This window comes from Pristis pectinata, chromosome 11, assembly GCF_009764475.1.
Source record: "Pristis pectinata isolate sPriPec2 chromosome 11, sPriPec2.1.pri, whole genome shotgun sequence".
Taxonomy (NCBI): domain Eukaryota; kingdom Metazoa; phylum Chordata; class Chondrichthyes; order Rhinopristiformes; family Pristidae; genus Pristis; species Pristis pectinata.
Genome location: NC_067415.1, coordinates 53,593,726 through 53,614,632, shown reverse-complemented (window position 1 = coordinate 53,614,632; position 20,907 = coordinate 53,593,726). Strand labels below are relative to the sequence as shown.

At 45.4% G+C, this 20,907-nt stretch overlaps 1 protein-coding gene and 1 long non-coding RNA gene across 3 annotated transcripts in view; one reads left to right on the top strand and one right to left on the bottom strand.

Moving 5' to 3' along the window:
* Window positions 1–4,013: 4,013 nt before the first annotated feature.
* On the bottom strand, window positions 4,014–18,037 carry LOC127575974 (uncharacterized). The gene is made up of 3 exons (XR_007957152.1): window positions 17,948–18,037; window positions 10,332–10,423; window positions 4,014–4,310 (listed from the first exon to the last, which is right to left on the bottom strand). It is a non-coding gene; the product is annotated as an uncharacterized LOC127575974 (long non-coding RNA).
* pcdh17 (protocadherin 17) overlaps window positions 15,036–20,907 on the top strand; it is a 106,895-nt gene continuing 101,023 nt past the window's right edge. Inside the window, exon 1 of one of the 2 annotated variants that reach the window (XM_052026278.1) lies at window positions 15,036–18,820. In XM_052026278.1, the coding sequence (XP_051882238.1) occupies window positions 16,553–18,820 (2,268 nt within the window). In that variant the 5' untranslated portion in view covers window positions 15,036–16,552. Of the gene's footprint in view, window positions 19,028–20,907 lie in introns of both variants that reach the window. The other variant, XM_052026277.1, reaches the window with a different exon arrangement.

Genomic DNA, 20,907 nt, shown 5'->3' with positions numbered 1-20,907 from the left:
GTTCCGTGAGCAAGCTTATCCTCAACATGATTTACATAATTAATTGGTATCAAAGATATCAGAATCACCCGGAGTTCTGTTTCAGACACCCAATAATGATTTGAAGCCGTTATCCTTCTATTAAAACTGAAAACTCTTGATGTGTGCCAGTCCATGTCCAAGGCAGCTCTGTCCACATTTGCTCAGAGGTGTTCTGGCAGGTGAGTCAGTACATTTTTATTTAAGATGTTGTAGCAGCTAGCTACACACTACAAAATGAAGACACAGAGTCGCTGGTTCGAAATCAGAAGTCGAATGAACAACAGGGGAACGGTGCGCCTTTAATATCCCAAAACTTCCCGCGCTACAGTTCCCGCGCTGACGTCATGCGCGGGTCACCTGACCTTCACGCGCGTGGGCTTTCCTAGCCCGATGATGGGGAAGGAGGAGAGCCCTGCGCCATCTTGGATCGGGGCCTCCGATGACGTTTGCGATGTCGGGAGCCAGTTCGATGCCGGTGCGGTGAGTCGCTACATAACCCCCCCACCACCACCACCCCAGAACCAGCAATACCGTCGCGAAAACCAGAATTAAATAAACTATGACTTGGGTGGCCTGCCCCTGCGCCGCGCTCGCTGGACCACCACAGGTTGGTCCAAATTTAAATGAGCCGGCTTCAGCCGGTCAATCGTAGACACCTCCTCGCGCCCCCCAATGTCCAGCACGAACGTAAACCCATTGTTCCTGATGACCCGGAATGGCCCTTCGTACGGCCATTGCAGCGGTGATCGATGCACGCCCCTTCTGACGAAGACGAACTTACAGTCTTGGAGGGAAGTCGGCATATGGGTCGGGGCCTGTCCGTGTCGTGAGGTGGGAATCGGGGCCAGGTTTCCAAGTCACTCACGCAGCCGGTCGGGCATCGCGGCAGGTTCTTCCTCTGGCCCCCGAGGGGCTGGTTGGAACTCGCCTGGGACGACTAAGGGCGTTCTGTAGACCATCTCCGCGGACGAGGCATGCAGGTCCTCTTTTGGCACGGTGCGTATCCCCAGCAGGACCCAGGGGAGTTCGTCTACCCAGTTGGGCCCCTTAAGGCGGGCCATGAGTGCCGACTTCAGGTGGCGATGGAACCTCTCCACCAGCCCATTGAATTGCGGGTGACAGGCGGTGGTGAGGTGGATCCGGGAACCCCACAAGTCGGCAACGACAGACCACAGGCCAGAGGTGAATTGAGCTCCCGTCTGAGGTGATATGTGCTGGGACACCGAAACGGGCCACCCAAGTTGACAAAAGGGCCCATGTGCAGGACTGAGTGGAGGTGTCTGCGAGGGGAATGGCTTCAGGCCAGCGGGTAAAACAGTTGACAATCGTGAGGAGGTACTGCGCTCCTCGGGAGACTGGGAGGGGGCCGACCAGGTTGACATGGATATGGTTGAACCTCCAGTGGGTGGGTTGAAAATCCTGCAGGGGGGCCTTGACGTACTGCTGTACTTTCGAGGTCTAGCAGTGAGTGCAGGACCGGGCCCACTCGGAAACCTGTTTATGCAGGCCATGCCAGACGAACTTGTCTGACACCATCCGGACTACTGTCTGGATGGATGGGTGTGCAAGGCCGTGGATGGCATCAAACATCCGTCGGTGCCAGGCAGCTGGGACGATGGGGCGGGATCTACCTGTGGAGATATGCGCTCACCGGAGCCTACCAGTAGGTCTTGCAGTTGCAGGCCCGAGACTGCGGTGCGATAGCTGAGCATCTCCATGTCCGTTCGCTGTGCCTCCGCCAAGGCGCCGAAATCCACCCCCTGGTACAAAACTTGGATGGTGGGCTGTGACAGTGCATCCGCGACCATGTTCTCTAGATGGCAGACGTCAGTAGTGAACTCTGAGATGTACGACAAGTGCCGCTGCTGCCGTGCTGACCAGGGATCTGAGACCTTGTTGAAAGCAAAGGTCAATGGCTTGTGGTCAGTGAAAGCTGTAAAAGGCCTGCCCTCGGAAGTGTCTGATGGCCAGGTACAATGCAAACAGCTCGCGGTCGAAGGTGCTATATTTGAGCTCTGGTGGTCGAAGGTGCCTGCTGAAGAATGCCAGCGGTCGCCAACGCCCTTCGATAAGCTGCTCTAGAATGCCTCTGACCGCTGTGCTGGAGGCGTCGATCGTGAGGGCAGTCGGGATGTCCGTGCGAGGATGCACCAACATGACCGCGTCCACCAAGGCCTGCTTGGTTTCGACGAACGTGGTGTGAGCCTCTTCCGACCAAACAATGCCCTTGCTTCCGCTTGACAGGAGAGCAAATAACGGGCGCATGATGCGGGCTGCGGATGGTATGAACCGGTGATAAAAGTTTATCATACCGAGGAATTCCTGCAGGCCCTTGATGGAGGTGGGTCTGGCGAAATGGCGGATGGCATCGACCTTCGCAGGCAGGGGCGTGGCGCCGTGTTTGTCGATCCGATGGCCCAGGAAATCGATTGTCTCCAGCCCGAATTGGCATTTGGCTGGGTTGATGGTCAGGCCGAAATCCCTCAGGCGAGAAAAGAGTTGGCAGATGTGCATGAAATGTTCCTGGCGGCTGTTGCTGGCGATCAAGATGTCGTCGAGGTATATGAAGGCGAAGTCAAGGCCACGCCCGACCACGTCCATCAGTCGTTGGAAGGACTGAGCAGCGTTCTTGAGACCAAAGGGCATCTGGAAGAATTCAAAGAGGCCAAAAGGTGTGATCAGCGCCATCTTCGGAATGTCATCCGGATGTACCAGGATCTGGTGATACCCGCTGACGAGGTCGACCTTGGAAAAAATGGACCGCCCGTGCAGGTTGGCAGCAAATTCCTGAATGTGCAGCATGGGGTACCGGTCCGGGGTAGTAATGTCGTTGAGGCGTCGGTAATCGCCACAGGGTTTCCAGCCTCTGGCTGCCTTGGGGACCATGTGTAGCGGAGAGGCCCATGGACTGTCTGACCTGCGGATGATCCCCAGCTCCTCCATTTTTTTGAATTCCTCTTTCGCGAGGCGGAGCTTGTTTGGGGGTAGCTGCCGGGTGCGGGTGTGGAGGGGAGGGCCCTGGGTGGGGATGTGAAGCTGGACGTCGTGCTTGGCCAAGGTGGTGGAGAACTGGGGCGTTAGTATGGACGGGAACTCTGCCAGGACCCTGGCAAACTCGTTGGTTGACGTGGTGACGGAGTCGAGGTGTGGGGCCGGTAGCTTGGCCTCACCCAAAGAGAACGTTTGGAAGGTCCTGGCATGTACAAAACGCTTACCCCGCAGGTCAACCAGCAGACTGTTGGCGTGAAGGAAGTCTGCCTCGAGGAGTGGTTGCGCGACGGCGGCCCGGATGAACCTCCAAGTAAAGTTGCAGGTGCCGAACTGGAGGTGTACCAAATGGGTGCCAAAGGTCCGAATGGTGCTGCCGTTGGCGGCTCTGAGGGCGGGTCCTGGTGTGCAGTTGCGAGTCTCGTGGCTGTTGGGAGGCATGATGCTGACTTCGGCTCCAGTGTCCCCTAGGAACTGACACCCGGAACGCCTGTCCCACACATGCAAGAGGCTATCCCGGTGGCCAACCGCTGTAGCCATCAGCGGCAGCTGGCTCTGGTGTTTCCGGGAAACCTGCATGGTGGCCAGCATCTGTGGCGTCAGTGCCCCACCACTGGTGGTATAAACACCATTGGTCGGTCGTTGTCTCAGACCTGGTGGCGGGTGGGGTGCGTTCGATTGCCGGGTCTGGCCTGCTGGGCCGCTGAGTATGTGGTGTGGCAACGTGCTCGATGGACGCCCCGCTCTCCTTTCTCGCCCGCCAAAGGACATCAGCCCGAGCGACCACCTTCCGGGGGTCGCTGAAATCGGCATCCGCCAGGAGCAGGTGGATGTCGTCGGGTAACTGCTCCAGGAAGATCTGCTCAAACAGCAGGCAGGGTTGATGCCCGTCTGCCAGGGCCAACATCTCGTTCATGACCGTGGAGGGGAGTCTGTCGCCCAACCCATCGAGATGGAGGAGGCTGGAGGCCCGTTCGCGTCGGGAAAGGCCGTAAGTCTCGAGAAGGAGGGTCTTGAACTTATCGTACTTCTCCTCCTCCAGGGGCGCCTGGATGAAATCCTCGACCTGGGCTGCGGTGTCTTGGTCGAGGGCGCTCACCACGTAATAGTACTTGGTGTTGTCCCTGGTGATCTGGCGAATCTGGAACTGGGCCTCAGCCTGGTTGAACCAGACATGGGGCTGGAGGGTCCAGAAGGTGGACAGTTTAAGGGCTACTGCCTGTATCTCTTGTTGTGCAGACATCATAGGTCCAAAAACGTTTGGGCCCGTCAGGGTCACCAATGTAGCAGCTAGCTACACACTACAAAATGAAGACACAGAGTTGCTGGTTCGAAATCAGAAGTCAAATGAATGACAGGGGCGCGGTGCGCCTTTAATATCCCAAAATTTCCCGCGCTACAGTTCCTGCGCTGACGTCAAACGGTCACCTGACCTCCCCGCACGCGCGCTTTCCTAGCCCGATGATGGGGAAGAAGGAGGGCCCCGCGCCATCTTGGATCGGGGCCTCCGACGACGTTTGCGATGTCGGGAGCCGGTTTGATGCCAGTGCGGTGAGTCGCTACAATGTTATAATTGATTAAACAACTAGGGAGAAATTAATATTTATTTAATGCATTATGTTTTAATGACTGGAATCCACTTCCTTAGATGGTGTTAGAAGCAAGTTCAAAAACATGATCAGAAGAAAATTGGATATATATCAGAATAAAATCATCTACAAAATTATGGTGAAAATGTCAGGAAATGGGTCTTGTATATCAATGAGAATCAGAGTCTGTGGAATCCATAAATGCTCTGTAGAAACCATCCCCCAGTTGTGTCTGTAGAACCTGTACCCCAATGAACGTCTCTGTCTGTTGGATCCATACTTCATGGAGCCAAGATAGTCACGATGGGCTGTACGGCCTCCTTATCTGATATGTGATTCTGCTATTTCTTCATACAATTATAATTTAGCCCTATGCTTCTGGAATTGGAAATAACTATTATAGGGAATCTATGTTATGTACTGCTTGAGAGGGACTAAATTGTGCACAGCTGTGTAATTTGCTAAATCTTGACATTTACATGTTATAAACCTGTTACAAAGAAATTATTTTATGTTTTATTCTACCCTCTCATCTGACTTAATTGTGAAAATATTTTCATAATTTTGTTCATATTCTTCAACAAAGTCCAGTTCTTTTCTAGTTAATTTCCTTTGCAAATGGCAGTAAAATATGCTTCTAAACTGTATTGTTTAGGCTGAAGGCTACATATTCATAAACTCAATTGGTATATTTGTATGCTTTAGGAAAGGATAACAGACATCTTTAACCATTCTGGCCTCTATGCAGCTCCAGTCCCACACCAATGCAGTTGACTCTTAACAACCTGCTGAAATGTCCCAGCATGCTTTCAGTTGTATCAAAGTCAGCAGAGTTTGGAGATAAGCTATAAAAACTGTGTTTCTGACACTCACGTTAGATTGAATTCTAACAACATTCAGAGAACATTTCTTTTCATAAAACTGCATTTATTTCACCTCAATTTGGGCTTACTTTCATTGAGTTTCAGACTAGCTACTTTATCCTTCACACTCTATTTTCCCTAACCGTATGGATAGTTCATTCATTAATGTTTAACTATGTAACATATTTCAGTTCAATAACCTCACACGCATCTGCAAGTTTCTTTAACAATGATCAATGAGTTCTTCTTAATTTTTTCAAGTCAAAATATATTCTATGTTTTAAATAATTTTTCAGGTCTGGCAGAACCTCTCATTTCTCAACAATTTTATGCAATTGTATCAGTTATTGAATTCCCTGCAAAGATGTTAAAATACATCAACAGATTCTTCAGTGAGCATGATAGTGAAAATTGTGAAGCTTAAATCTCATCTTTGCTCTGCAATATCTGTAACTGACCCATTATTCATTCACCTTTGCTTTAATTTCTTTCTACTCTGTACTCCTTTCTAGTTAAGACTAGTGAATGTTAAGCTACCTCATTCAGCAGTTTTAAACACTTATGATAGCGTGTAATGATATCTCTGATTCCACACCATTACCATGACTGTTGCAGTTCCATTTCACTGCCTGTTCACATTAAGTCACGGATAAGCTAAAACGTATTGTTAGGTTGCTGTATTTCCACCATCTAATCTAAGTCGAATCAGTGGTAGAGACTTGCACACAAAAATAAACATGTTATTGTTCATTTACAGCTCTATTCAGCGGATGAGTATTTCTGAATAAAGTTTCATAAAGTGGATAAGTATAAGGCGCAGCTCAGAAATTGTAGTTTGAAAGGATACATTACAGTTGCACAGCACCAGTTTTGTGTGATGCTCCCAGGCAGCAACACTTTATTGCACATCATGCATTTGGACTTGTATGTGGTAGAGCAGGCCCTTAAAGAAGGAAGCTTGCCCAAAGAACTCCAAATTGAGGTGGGTGGGGAAACGGGGATTGGAGGGTTTGAAAGGATTATGGGAGAAGAGGATCCCAGAGAGGAAGATTATGAGAGAAATATCATCTGGGCAGGGTGGGGAGGGAATGATTACGGGGGGGGGAGAGCACAATCACAGGGTTGTGGAGAGGCATTAGGCTGGTGATTGTAGGACGGTTGTGTGGGACCTGTCAGTCAGCTGAAAAGTGAGGCTAGGTCATGTCAGTGCCTGGGAAATTGACAGTGATGTTGGTGGGAGTGGTACCATTCACTAAGCAGGCAAACTTACAGAAGAACCTGTCTTGAAGAAGATGGACAAACACCTTTTATTCCCTGTCTGTGGCCCAGGCAAGATAACATTTTTAAATAATGCAAACTTCAGTCCCCAGTTAAGTTCTGCCTTGGTGTGGGGTTCATCTATACATTGTATTTTTGCATAAATTACATCAAAACAGCCATTACATGCAGTGTGGTCTCCATGCATATGTACATCGTATACAATATGGTCCTACATATCATTTACGCCAGTGCATTTCTGGCACAGTAAGTACTCAATTATGTTTAATGCTTAAACTTCCCATAAATTTATTGCATAGCACACAAAAATATTGTGCTACATGAATGAATTTTCAGGCAACTGTGACAACACAGCAGGGACTGGGAATCGGGAGAACACTCCAATTGCTGGTATCATTATCTGTTACAAGGGAAGATGGTTGTAGTTTTTGTTGACCAATTATTTTACCCAAGATTATCACCACAGGAGTTCCTCAGTGTAGTATCCAATGGACAACAATTTTCAGATGCTTCACTAACAGTCTTCTCTCCATTATAAGATCAAGAGCAGATGTTCATTGATGACTGTGCAAGCTTGATTCTATTCATAGTTGACTGGAAAATGAAGCAGTCCATATCCACTTCCACAATAACCTGGACATCTTCCAGGTTTTAGCTGATAAATGGCATGTAATATTCATGCCACACAAGGGCAATTTCTGACAGGAATGCAGGAATGTCCACTACCTCTTGACCTATAGTGGCACCGCTATCAACATCTTAGAACAAACCAAAATACTGGGATCAATGAGATAAAATTTTAGTCTACAAGCTAACATCAATGGCTGGATATTCTTCAGCAAGTGCGTCCTGGTTCCCCAAAGCCTTACTACCACCTACAGTCACATGTTAGGATCACAATGGAATATTCTACTCTCAACTGGATGAGCACAGCTTCAACAACCTAAAGCAACTCACTCTATCCAAGGCAAAACATTCCACTTGATTGCTGCCCCATCCACCACCTGAAATATGCACTTCTTCCATTACTGAGACAAAAGAATGTAATAACAGGAGTAGTCCCCTTATTTAATATAGTACCCTGATGGTATTATAGTTAACATATTCACTCTCTGGCACTCCTATATTTAAATAGGAATTGCTCAAATGGAAGTAAGGTAGTCCCTGATAGTTAATCTTTTGAGCCTGTTCAATCACGGCTTCTCTGTGATATAATTCTATACATCTGTCTATACATTCATTACATATTGCTCTTTGAAATTGTAAAAAAAGAATCACAAAATAATTGAGACCATCTGACCCATCGATCCCATTCTGACATTTTGTAAGGGTAATCCAGTTAGCTCCATTACCTGGTCTTCCACAAACCTGTTTTTTGTTTTGCTTACGTTACTCACTCAATTCCTTTTCGAAACCTCGCTTAAGAATGCTTCCACCACCCCTTCAAGCAATGCATTTGTATATAACTATTAATTGCATGAATCATTTTTCCTCCTGCACCCTTGGTTCTATCAACAATCACCCTAATTCCGTATTTATTGACTATTGATTCTTCTACCAATAGGAACACTTATTCTTTATTTGCCTTGCCAAGAACTTACACAGATTGAAATATTTTATCAAATGTCTACTCAACTTTTGCAGTTCTAAGGAAGATGACATCAGCTTCTCCAGTTCATCCATTCTACCTGAATCCATCTCAGAACCTTTCCAGTAAACATAGGAAGAGAGTTCCAAACTATTTCCCAATATTCTCCCAATACCAGATATCCCAAACAGAGAAAATGTTAGGTGAACATTATCAGTTCCCCTTAATATCCTGAGAACTTCAATCAAATCACCCTTAATATTCTAAATTCCAAAGAATACAACACCAGTTTGTAATCTTCTTGTAAGTTAACCACTGGAGTCCAGGGACCATCTGATAAATCCATGGTGCACTTCCTCTAAAGCCAATATATCCTTTCTAAGGTGTAGTGCCCAGCATTGAACAGTGGTCCAACAAGGAGTTTAGGTGTAGCATAACCTTTAGCTCCCTGTATTTCAGTTCCCTGTGTGGAAAGACCATTATTCCACTGGCCTTTTTGCTTAGTACCTGTACCCATCCATAAGACAGAGTAATCTACAGTATGTACAAGGATGCCTAAATTTCTGCACCTCCATTGCTTCTTCCATTACACCAGATAGTAAGTAATCTGTTCCATCCTTTTTAGACCAATTAAGAACAATCTCTTGTTTGTCATTAGTGAAATTAATTTGCCAGTTTGCCCATTTATTAAATATATTAATATTTTCATAATTTATTGTTTCTATCTACATTACCTACACTTCTACTTATCATTGCATCGTCAAAAACTTGAACATATAGCTTCTTTTTTTTTAAATCAAAAATAAAATTTCTACATTTGCAGATAAAACCAAATTGGAGAGGATAGTCAATACTGAGAGAGACTGCAACAAATTCCGATGCAATGTAATTGTATATAATGACTTCAGAATGGGAAATTAATTGGCAAATGAAGTTCAACACAGATAAATGTGAGGTGATACATTTTTGCAGAAAAAAGTAAAGGTCACATTGCTTTGAAGGTGTAAATATAGGTGGTGTTAGGGAACAAATGAGTACAAATGTACCAGGTCAGCAAGACCATTTAAAAAAACAAATCAAGCACTCGAGTTTACTTCAAGAGGGAGAGAATTGAAAAAAAAAGTTACGTTAAACCTGTATCAATACTGGTTAGACAACACTTAGGGTAATGTATATAGTTCTGGTGGTCATAAAAAGGATGTAGAGGCACTGGAGAATGGGGCAGAGAAAATTTACAAGAATTATCCCAGAAATATGAGGGTAAAAACACATTAGGAAAGGATGAACAGATTGGGTCTCCTTTCTCTTGAAAAAGACTGAGAAGTAATCTAATGGAGGTCTTTAAAATTTTTAAGAGTTTTTATAAAGTGAATCAATAATTTTTCCACATGTAAGGAAGAACACAACTAGAGGCTATAGTAATAAGAAAGTCATCAAGAGTGGTGAGAATGTGGAACTCCCTGCAACTGGGAGTTACTGAAGCAAACAATGTAGATATATTGAAAGAGAGAATGGACAAGCATAATGGAGGACAGAATAAGAAATGGATTTAGATGAGCAAAGACAGATGTTCAACTGGAGGATAAATGCCAGCATGGACAGGTTGAGCCGACTGGCCTGTTTCAGTATCATATATTCTATATAATGTAATCGCATGTAATAATGTGTTCCGTTCTATGAACAAAAGATACAGTCTCTTACCACAGACTTTAAAAAATGTTTTCCAGATGTCCATACAAATGGCATCTATAAACATTCCAAAGTTCACTTCTTTAATCACCTTTCAAAAATTCAAACAGTTTGTGAGACACCATCTATCCTTTACAAATCCATTCCAGCTCTTTCTGATCAGCTGAAAATTATCCTTAATTAAAGAGCACAAGTTTCCTTACAATAGTTATTAGGCATTTCTACAACTGATCTAAAAATCTCAGTTTCTCTCTTTAACTTAAATAACAGGATGTGGTGCAGGATGTTCTAACCTTCCCATCTTATGCTGCTTACCTTAATTTTTGTTATTTTGCTTATGTTGATCTGGATGGGATCTTATTGAATTTAATTTTGGTTTCTTTGGCACGCCTCAGCTTTTTCCACTTCTGAAAATAGTAATGCAAAATAATCATTCAACTTTTTTGCCATTCCCTCATTTTTATCTACGAGATAACCTGGAGCAATCTGCCATGGTTTCTTCAATTTCACTTCTCAAACTAACAACCTCTACTGCCCCAGGATAGCAGATACATACAGGTCCTCCCAGGTTGCAAACGCCCAACTTAGGGACACCCCATACATTTGGGAGACCGACGAGATGGATGGAGATGGATTTGTCAGCTGCTATGGGGCTGCAGGCATCTTCTGCCAGATGGGAACAGGCACTTCCGCATGCCTTCTCTTCCCACCACCGCCTGCAAGCTTCAACAATCAGGGGTTGGGTTAAGCTGAGCAGAGCTAAGAGCACTGAGCAGACTCAATTGCTCACTCACTGAGTCACTGAGGCCAGCTGACAGCCATTCTTCCCATGCCTGCTTGCTCTGCCATCACAGCTAGTTTTGTGATCCCACACATTGTTTTTTTTTCCACTTCTGCCTTACGAACGGTGTGGGTTATGGACAATTCCCAGGAACAAAACACTGTCGTGACCTGGGGACTGCCACTATAGGAAAACCACTGACTCCAAGTTCCATTTCAAACAATACACTACACAGTCTTGGACACATCACCATTCCTTCATCATTACTTGGTGAAAATTTTGTAACTGTCTACCTAATTGCACCATGACTGTATAGAACATAGAATGGTACAGCACAGGAACAGGCCTTTCAGCCCACCATGTTGTGTCAAACTACTTAAGCATATTTAAAGACCTAACTAAACTAAACCCTTCTGCCTGCACAATGTCCATATCACTCCATTCTCTGCATATTCATGTGCCTATCTAAGAGCATCTTAAATGCCTGTATTGTATCTGTCTCCACCACCGCCCCTGGCAGCCTACTCCAGGCACCCAGCACTCTCTGTGAAAAAACTTGCCTCACACATCTCCTTTGAATTTACCCCCTCTCAACTTAAGTGCATGACCTCTAGTATTAGACATTTCGACATCATTGACAAAGAGAATGTGGCAGTTCAAGAAGACAAAACATCATCATCTTCTAGAGGTTATTGGGATAACCAATGATACTGATCTTGCTTGTGATGCTTGGAAATTGATAAATTTGAACATTCAAAGCAAGTTAGTCCTTTTACTGACCTCTTTATATTCCAGTTCCGTAAAAAGATAATCAATCACAATTCTCGCAGCTTTCTCTCTAATAATTACACCAATAGCTACATCAGTCTGGAATGAGGCAACAACATTTGAAAAAATACACATCTCAATCTGACACAGGACACTCCCAGATACATCCATCATTTCAGATTCTGTACTTTGTCCAGGAAAGATACCACTATGTAAGGAAAATTGTTTGACAGATGTTAGAGATTAATCTATCCAACAGTTTGTAGCAAAACTTCAATGGTTGGAGGATCTTGACCAGGACTGATACTCTGGAATATACATGTACTTCCCAATATCTTCACCTTTTGTATTATATTTGCCAATAGATAAACAGGAAAGTCGAATACTGTCTGGAAAAAGAATAAACTGCCATAACATATAAGAGAAAATGAAGAGAGATTTTGAAAGATAGATATTGAAATGAAGAGAGATGTTGAAAGATAGAATGTGTGTGCCAGCTCTGGATGTCATTTCATTTAGTGAAGTTCATACTTCAGCGGGGAGTGACCAATAGAGGGATTCTATCCTTAAGCACTCTGATGAGTATAATACACTGCTCTGCAAGTTCTTGTGATTCCTTGATATTGGGGCATTTTCAGCTGCACTCCAGATAGCAACAAAAAACATTACAGTCCTTGTGAGATCCTTTTGAAAGATCCAAATTTCTCATTAGCATATGCTGTATTCCACTTGAGCAACTCCTATTTAAAGACATAAGTGCCAGTGAGTGAATATGTTAAAAATAATGCCATCAGGGTACTATATTATGGCACTATCTAACAAAAAATATGACTAGTCACAGATTGTTTGAACTGAATACACTAAATTTAGTAGAGGACACACCATACACAACTATGTGTTACTTGTGTGAAAATCTGTTTGTTGTTTTGGTTGAGCAGTAAACATTGGCCAAAACATCAGGGAGCACACCCCACCATGAAATCTAAATTCCACACAAAATGGTGACAAAACAAAAGTTTGCACTTGTCTCATAACATTGCTGTTTGTGGAAGCTTACAGTCCAGAATCTGCTTTTATTACAACACTGACTACACTTCAAAAACATTTCACTAGCTGTATGGCACTTTGGAGTATCTCAATGATGTGAAAACTGTTCTACAAATACAAACCGCCTTCTTTATTTTCCCATTTCTCTAGAATGGGAGTCAGCAGCTAGACCATTAGCATTGAGCCACAGCTGACACAGACCATCAAGGACTGATTCCAAGAGCAGGTCCTCCAGTGTATGCATGGCAGGCTGCCACTGATAGCTTCTACTGATAAAATTCAATGGACTGAAAAAAACAGCAAGTGCCTTCAATTGACACTCATTTCTGGAAGTATGTGGACTAAAATTTTAAAAGTTAATAATTCTTTAAAGTAAATGTTAGTCATTTAAAATTGCATGACACAAAAAGGCTATTCATCCCAACATACTTGCAGTTAGGCTGTACAAAATCCTCTCTGCACTTTATTACATCTCATCCTCTCTGCCTGTTTTTGTATACTTATGTAACTTTCCCTTACATGCAATTAGTGTCTCAAACTCTCTGTTATAGCTAATTCATCATTCTCACTACAATGAGTAAAACATTTTCTGCTAAATAATGTATTGTATTTATTGGCCGCTATCCTGAATATTTGTCCCCAATTAAGGATTCTCCCAACATGTGGAAACATCCTCAGCATCCTCTCGAATCCTTTCATGATTTTTCAGACTTCTGTCAGGTAACATCTCAGTGTTCTGAGGAAAAGAGCAGTAACCTGTCCTGTCATTTTGATTGTTATCCGTACTTAGTTCTTACATCATCCTTATAAATCAGGGATCATCAATACTAATGTGCCATTAATTGATTAATTATGTCGTTTGAAAGCTGTGGAACTTTTACAATGCACGAACATGATAAAAATTGCGACAAGATGAACATTGCGCACAGTATATTTATATTTTTTTCTCACGCAAGTTAAAGTTTAAGAAAGCGAAATCTTCTGGGCACGAATTTCTGTAAAATTTGTGACCTTTAAAAGATAAAACATTTTAACTCTGATAAATTTCTGGCGAGAATGTTTGCTTGTTTTTAATCTTTATTTTGGGGTATTTTGTCCATGTTTTCAAAACCTACGTTGGTTTCGAAATTCCGAGTTCTGCAAGTTAAACTAAACTTTCGCTGTAACACACTGGCTAGATTAGTTAGTTTGTAAACCAGTCAAGTCTCACTATCACAGTCCACCAAGATGTATAAAAAAAATGCCCAAAACATCCCATCAATCTCTCACTGATGTCTGTTATTTTCTATGTAATATACACAAGGTATGTTGTTTCCTTGTAATATCAGTGAAATAAAATTCAAGATCTCAGCAGTTTGAATGACAAAGGACAACAGTCGTTCTGTTCAAAATACAGTGCAATTTAATTATGGTAGATTTGTCGCTCACTACTGTACCTCTCAACAGCGAAAGCAAAATCTGTTGTCCGGAACGGGATAAAATCGACGTCTTGAAGTAAGCATGCCACGGAATCGCCTATTGCTTGTATCATGTCTGCAAATATTTTCAAATCTCGTCTCCTTCACGAAGTAAAATCAGCCGAACGCAACATTGCAATTGTTTTTCAAAAAACCTATGGCTCTTGCCGCTCGTTATAAGTTGATTTGTTTTTATATTAGGGTCATGCGATCGTTTGTGAAAATGCAATTCTTTCTGCAGTTGGATTTTTTTTTACCTTCCTGTACCCAGATGCTGGATTAATTACACAACTCGCATATCCTTATTCAGGTTTAATATTTAAAAAAAACAAGTAGAATACCGTTAGCTGATAGCTGGAAGTGTACTTTTTTGGTTTGCTTTACATCGTTTGCAAAGGATTATAGATGATATCCATCATCGTCTATTTTTAGGATAACTCTTGTGATTGCATATTCTTTTTGAATTCGCGAGCTCGCTGTGAAGATCTAGCACAGACTACTAAGCTTCTCGAGTACACGCATAAGACCTTTTTATTGAAACTACTTCTTGTGTTCAGGTTAATGTAAATGTTAGGATTCAGTCATTTTACACTCAGCAGGCTAAACTGCAAATTGCCCTCCGAACATAAAAGTTTTACAATCGATAACAAACAAAAAAAATCTGCTTTAATACAGGAATAGTCACGTCCAGCATAAATTGTAAATTGACCGTTCGAGCACGTACAAGAACGATGATAAATGAGACATTTACTTTTCCTATTGTCATCACTCCCTGGTCCGCACTCGGATTGCATTCCTCCTACCTGTTTACATCATCACTTCAAATCAGCGTATGATTTAAAGATAAATAATTTACAGCAAGATTTTTCCCTGTGACAATCATTCATAGGGAAAATATTTGCTCGTTAAACTGTATCCATTCCACAAGCCCCCCCCCCCCCCCCCCCCCAGCCGTCAGCACTGACGCACACTAAACGCTGTTGGGAGTTAGTATTCACACGTTACATCCAATTCTGTTGTCGCTACCTAAAAGCTGGACTGTCAGCCTTCAAAGTACTTCTTGTCACTAATATTTCCGATGGAACATAAATGAAAATAAAAGTTCTTATAACACTTTTGTTTTATCTTCAATCATACGCAACCGGAGAACGGTTCATTCATAAAGAATTGCGGGTGAAAATACAAGAGGACGTGCCCGCGCTCCCCCGGCGAGCGCCGGGACCGCGCAACGAAAGCTCGCTCCCTGGCGGACACCTCCGACCCCCTCCCAATCCCAGTTCAGCATCGTTCCTGACTCGCCACCGCCAACCCCTCGGCTCCGACGCCAGACTTCCCCGCTCCATTGGCCGAACCCGGAGTGATCGGATTGGGCGGTGCCAAAGGACGCGGGCACTCCATTGGCCGGAGAGGCTTTGGGTTTTGTGAGCGCTCTATGTTTTAACGAAGCGCGCAGAAGGAGGAGGCAGAGACCCGGAGCGTGTCGGCGAGAGGTTCATACCTAAAAAAAAACGTCCATCGACTACAAGCAACACAAAGAATAACCAACAAAAATTCCCCCTCCCCCTCCAAAAAGCAACTGCACACATCAAAAGCAGAGGCAAAGAGCGCATCCAAGCCTCTGAGTGTCACCTACGTCCCGCTTTCCTGCAGCACAGGCTGGACCCAAGACTGTTGCTCATCACAAGTGGGAAGAATCAACAGGGAAAGTAGCGTGTGTGTCACCGAGAGCTTTGGCTGCCGCAGCTAGTACGAGACAGATTTGATTCATTTTGCCTTCACTAAGTGTCACTGAAGGTTTGTGTTTCTACCGACCGTGTGATGGGAGACTTTCATGGAAATGCGAGACGTGCCAGTGAAAGCTTTTAGATTTAAAACTGCTACTGCTCGAGTGTGTCGAAGAATATCAGTCAATTTTATTTGCTGTCTTGTCCGAGTCACTGACAGCAGCTGTGGACGCTTTTTTGAGTGGAAATAGGCGCGCACGCACAGAGACAGATATTCATCCAGTCGGTGTGAGTGTGTGTGTGTGCAGCATGCAAAATTCTCGGCAGCTGCATCTCATGAAATTGGAAGAAACACACCGCAAGCCTTGAAACTGGTACATCGGCTACGCCGCATTTTGCAAACGCTTGGATTTCACTTGGGAGAAGGACGCCAGATTTCGCATCTTCACCGATCTAATTGTCACGAACCGTGCAAAAGCAAAGATTTAAGGGATCAAAGGTTTAGGGGATAGGGGGGAGTAAGTATTTGGCACGATCACAATTTTCCGAATCCACCCCCACCCCCAATAAGGATTTACAACGCAAGATGGTGACGAGAGACTTTTCTTGTCGTCAAACTCAATAAGGGTTGGAAATGATTATTGTAAGATGCATCGATGCTCGCACACCGCTGCAGGCTCGTCTGTTTTCCGAGCTGTAAATCAACAGGTTTAACACCAACAAAAAGAAGGGAGAGGGAAAGAAAAACAAGCGCTGGGAATGTACCTGCAGGTTCTGATTCTCCTTTTACTCTGGACTGGCGTTCTGACCTTGAAGAATTTAAAATACACGATCTTGGAAGAACAGGGACCCGGGACGGTGATCGGGAACATTGCGAAAGATGCTCGTCTGGCGACGAGTCCCGAGCCAAGGAAGCCCAACTTTCGGGTTTTGGAAAATTCCGCCCCCCATTTGCTGGACGTGGATCGGGAGAGCGGATTACTTTACACCAAGCAGCGCATCGACCGGGAGACCGTGTGCAAACGGGTTGCCAAGTGCGTGGTGTCGCTGGAAGTCTTCGCCAACGACAAGGAGCTGTGCATGATCAAAGTGGAGATCCTGGACATCAATGACAATGCGCCAAGTTTCTCCACCGAGCAGATCGATGTCGAGATCCCCGAGAACGCGGCGCCGGGGACGCGCATACCCCTGACAAGCGCGCACGACCCCGACACCGGGCAGTTTGGTCTGCAGACCTACCAGCTGAGCAGCCCGAGCCGGCTCTTCGGCCTGGAGGTGAAGTCGCGGGGCGACGGCACCAAGTTCCCGGAGCTGATCATCCAGAGGCCACTGGACCGGGAGCAGCAACCACGCCACGAGTTGCAGGTGACGGCGCTGGACGGCGGCGAGCCGCCCAAGTCGAGCGCGGTGCGCCTGCGGGTCGAGGTGGTGGACACCAACGACAACAGCCCAGCCTTCGCCGAGCCCAGCCTGAGCGTGGAGGTGGCCGAGAACACGCCGGCCGGCACCTTCCTCATCGACGTAAACGCCACGGACCCAGACCAGGGCACCAACGGCGAGGTGGTCTACTCCTTCAGCCCGTACGCCAGCGAGCGCATCGGGCAGCTCTTCTCCATCGAGCCCCGCTCCGGGGTCATCCGCCTGCGCGCCGCCCTCGACTACGAGGAGAGCAGCATCTACGACATCGATGTGCAGGCCAAGGACCTGGGGCCAAACTCCATCCCAGCCCACTGCAAGGTGTCGGTGCGGGTGCTCGATGTCAACGACAACGCGCCCACCCTCAGCCTGGTGTCCGTGCACCAGGGCCCGGTGAGCGAGGCTGCGCCGCCCGGCACCGTGCTCGCTCTGGTCAAAGCCACCGACCGCGACTCGGGTCGCAACGGGCAGCTGCAGTGCCGGGTGCTGGGCAACGGGCCCTTCCGCCTGGAGGAGAACTACGACAACTTCTACACGGTGCTGAGCGAGCGGCCGTTCGACCGCGAAGCCGCCGACGAGTACAACCTGACCATCGTGGCCCGGGACAACGGTTCGCCGCCGCTCAACGCCAGCCGCTCGTTCACGGTGCGCGTGGCCGACGAAAACGACAACGCGCCGCGCTTCACCAAGCCCGTGTACGTGCTGCAGGTGCCCGAGAACAACATCCCCGGCGAGTACCTGGGCTCGGTGCTGGCGCACGACCCCGACCTCGGCCCCAACGGCACCGTGGCCTACTCCATCCTGCCCGCTCGAGTGGCCGACGTGTCCGTCTACACCTTCGTGTCGGTCAACCCGTCCAAAGGCGCCATCTACGCGCTGCGCTCCTTCAACTACGAGCAGACCAAGGCCTTTGAGTTCAAAGTGCTGGCCAAGGACTCGGGCTCGCCGCCGCTCTCCACCAACTGCACGGTGCGGGTCACCGTGCTCGACGTCAACGACAACGCGCCGGTCATCGTGTTGCCCGCGCTGCACAACGACACGGCCGAGGTGCAGGTGCCGCGCAACGCCGGCCTCGGCTACCTGGTGGCCACCGTGCGGGCCGTGGACAGCGACCACGGCGACAGCGGTCGCCTCTCCTACGAGATCGCCGAGGGCAACGAGCAGCACCTGTTCGACATGGACGCGGCCAGCGGCGAGGTGCGCACCGCCAGGTCGCTGTGGTCCCAGGGCGCCGCCGCCACCGAGCTGGTGGTCAAGGTGTCAGACCACGGCAAGCCGCCGCTCTCGGCCGTGGCGCGCCTGGTGATCGTGGCGTACGCGGGCGCGGCGCCCAAAGACGAGCAGCAGCGGGTGCCGCGGGAGCAGGGCCACTGGGACATGTCGCTGCCCCTCATCGTCACCCTGAGCTCCATTTCGGTCATCCTGCTGACCTCCATGGTCACCATCGCCGTCAAGTGCAGGAGGGAGAACAAGGAGATTCGGACCTATAACTGCAGGATCGCTGAGTACTCGCACCCGCACCTGGGGAAGGGCGGCAAGAAGAAGAAGATCAACAAGAACGACATTATGTTGGTCCAGAGCGAGGTGGAGGAGAGGGATGTCATGAACGTGGTGAGCAGCCCCTCCCTGGCCTCTTCTCCCGTTTATTTCGATTACCAGACGCGCCTGCCACTCAGCTCCCCCCGCTCAGAAGTCATGTACTTGAAGCCCACCTCCAACAAGCTCACCGTCCCCCAGGGCCATGGGGTCTGTCACACTTTCTCCGGACAGGGCTCAAATCCGGCTGACGTAACCTCAACAAGAATGTCACTGATTCAGGTAAAACAGACAAATTCGCGCACACACGCACACAAAACAATGTGTCGTTATTGATCTCAACTAGGACCTGTTGCTTTCAGAAAGTTGTTGACCAATTTGTGCCATGCGTCACCAAGAGCTGGCCAATGTGCTCCGTGCATATAATACCTATGATAAGTCAATATTTCTGTAATACAATGTGTTCCCTCGCGTAAAGTGCATTGACTCCGTTATTGATCTGCATAGAGATTTATGACTAAAGTCCGACAGTATAGGATATGTACTGGGTCTTTTACTGTTGGCTTAGACATGATAAGGCTTCCATAAAGGCACCAGTTCAACATTTAAGCGAAATAGAGAAGTTGTTTTGCTTTTCTTCTTCCTTTTCTTAAGAAAAGAGAATCATTGGTTTTCTTACTGGGTTACTTGTGATTTAACCTTAATCAACAAAACACACTTTCACAAGCCCTGTTTGAAACTCAATAGATTTTATATTTATTGGCTGGCTTTGAATTACATTGATCTTGGAAAGAAATGTATCTGTAGTTGTTCGGCTTTATGGATCCAGAAGACATAGTGGTTTCATTGATAGATCAAGGGGTAACAACACCTAATGATAGATACATATATTTCATAAGTGCTCATTGATATTCCAATAGTTTTATGAAAGTTAATTTTGTTAACATTAGGAGTATTTGCTATCATTAAAATAACAGCTTTATTTTTATAATATCTTTTTAAATCAGCTTTAATATTTAAACCATGGCCTCCAGTGAGGAAATTGTGCTTGATTATCACAGTACAGCTTAATTTTTAGAAGAAACTTTTGAATATAGAGAAAGCATTCTGAGACGTGACTTTTTGGGACATTGTGGTTAATTTAGCTTTATAACATTAGGAATGTCCCTTGCATGAGGAAAAAATGATTCTTTTTGCCATCTCAAATTTCTCTGGTATGGTAGTAGTATTAATAATTGGCCAGCTAGTTAGCTGTGAAGAATAGCTGAAAATCAATCTAATTGGTGTGAGACTGGAATCACATACAGGTCAGACCCATAAGTACAGCAGCTCACACCTTTAAATTACATAAGTCATTGTCAAAGGTTTGTGTTTTGTCAACTGCTGATATAAATTTAACTTGCACTTACATTGACTTCATCATAAGATGAGCTGCAGTCATGTAAATATGGTGATTCAATGCAATTGATCTGCCTTAATTTATGGCATCGTTTAATTTACAGAAATGTTCTCATTTGGAGCAATGTGACGAGTAAGAATAAGTCGCTCTTCAATTCTTTTAAATAATAATTTAAAAACATTTTTCTTCAGTCCTAAAATGCCTTCACTAAGTCAGTTCCTACCATTCACTGTAGGTTATGAAGTGCCTGTTTACTATCACGTACCAACCTATGTGTTTTAATCACGGCAATATTTAGAAATAACAGCATAAATCATTATTAAATGAATATATTCACATTTAGATTCTCTGTATCATTTGTCCCATAAGTATATACAATGAGATTGTACTTACAACACTTCTTAGAACATAGATAAATTTAAATTCATAAACTCGATAATTAATATAAACTTCATCCTAAATTAATGAGAGCTTTTGGAAAGCTCATGATTGAATTAGAATTTTTAAAAAGATTTTAATCTTTAAATGATAATTCAATTTGTTACCATTTGATTGCCCCACAAGATATTTTTAAGTGAGTAATAATAAAGGCATAGCTCACCTCAAAATGTAGCCAAAGCATGACAGTACAAACTATGGAACAAGTGTTTGTTTATTTTATTACTCACAAAGATGCTTTGTGGAAAGGTCTCTGTATGGGTTATCAATTAAGCAGTTCACTTTTGTTTAATGTATCTTGAAAGTACATGCATTGTAGAAAGAA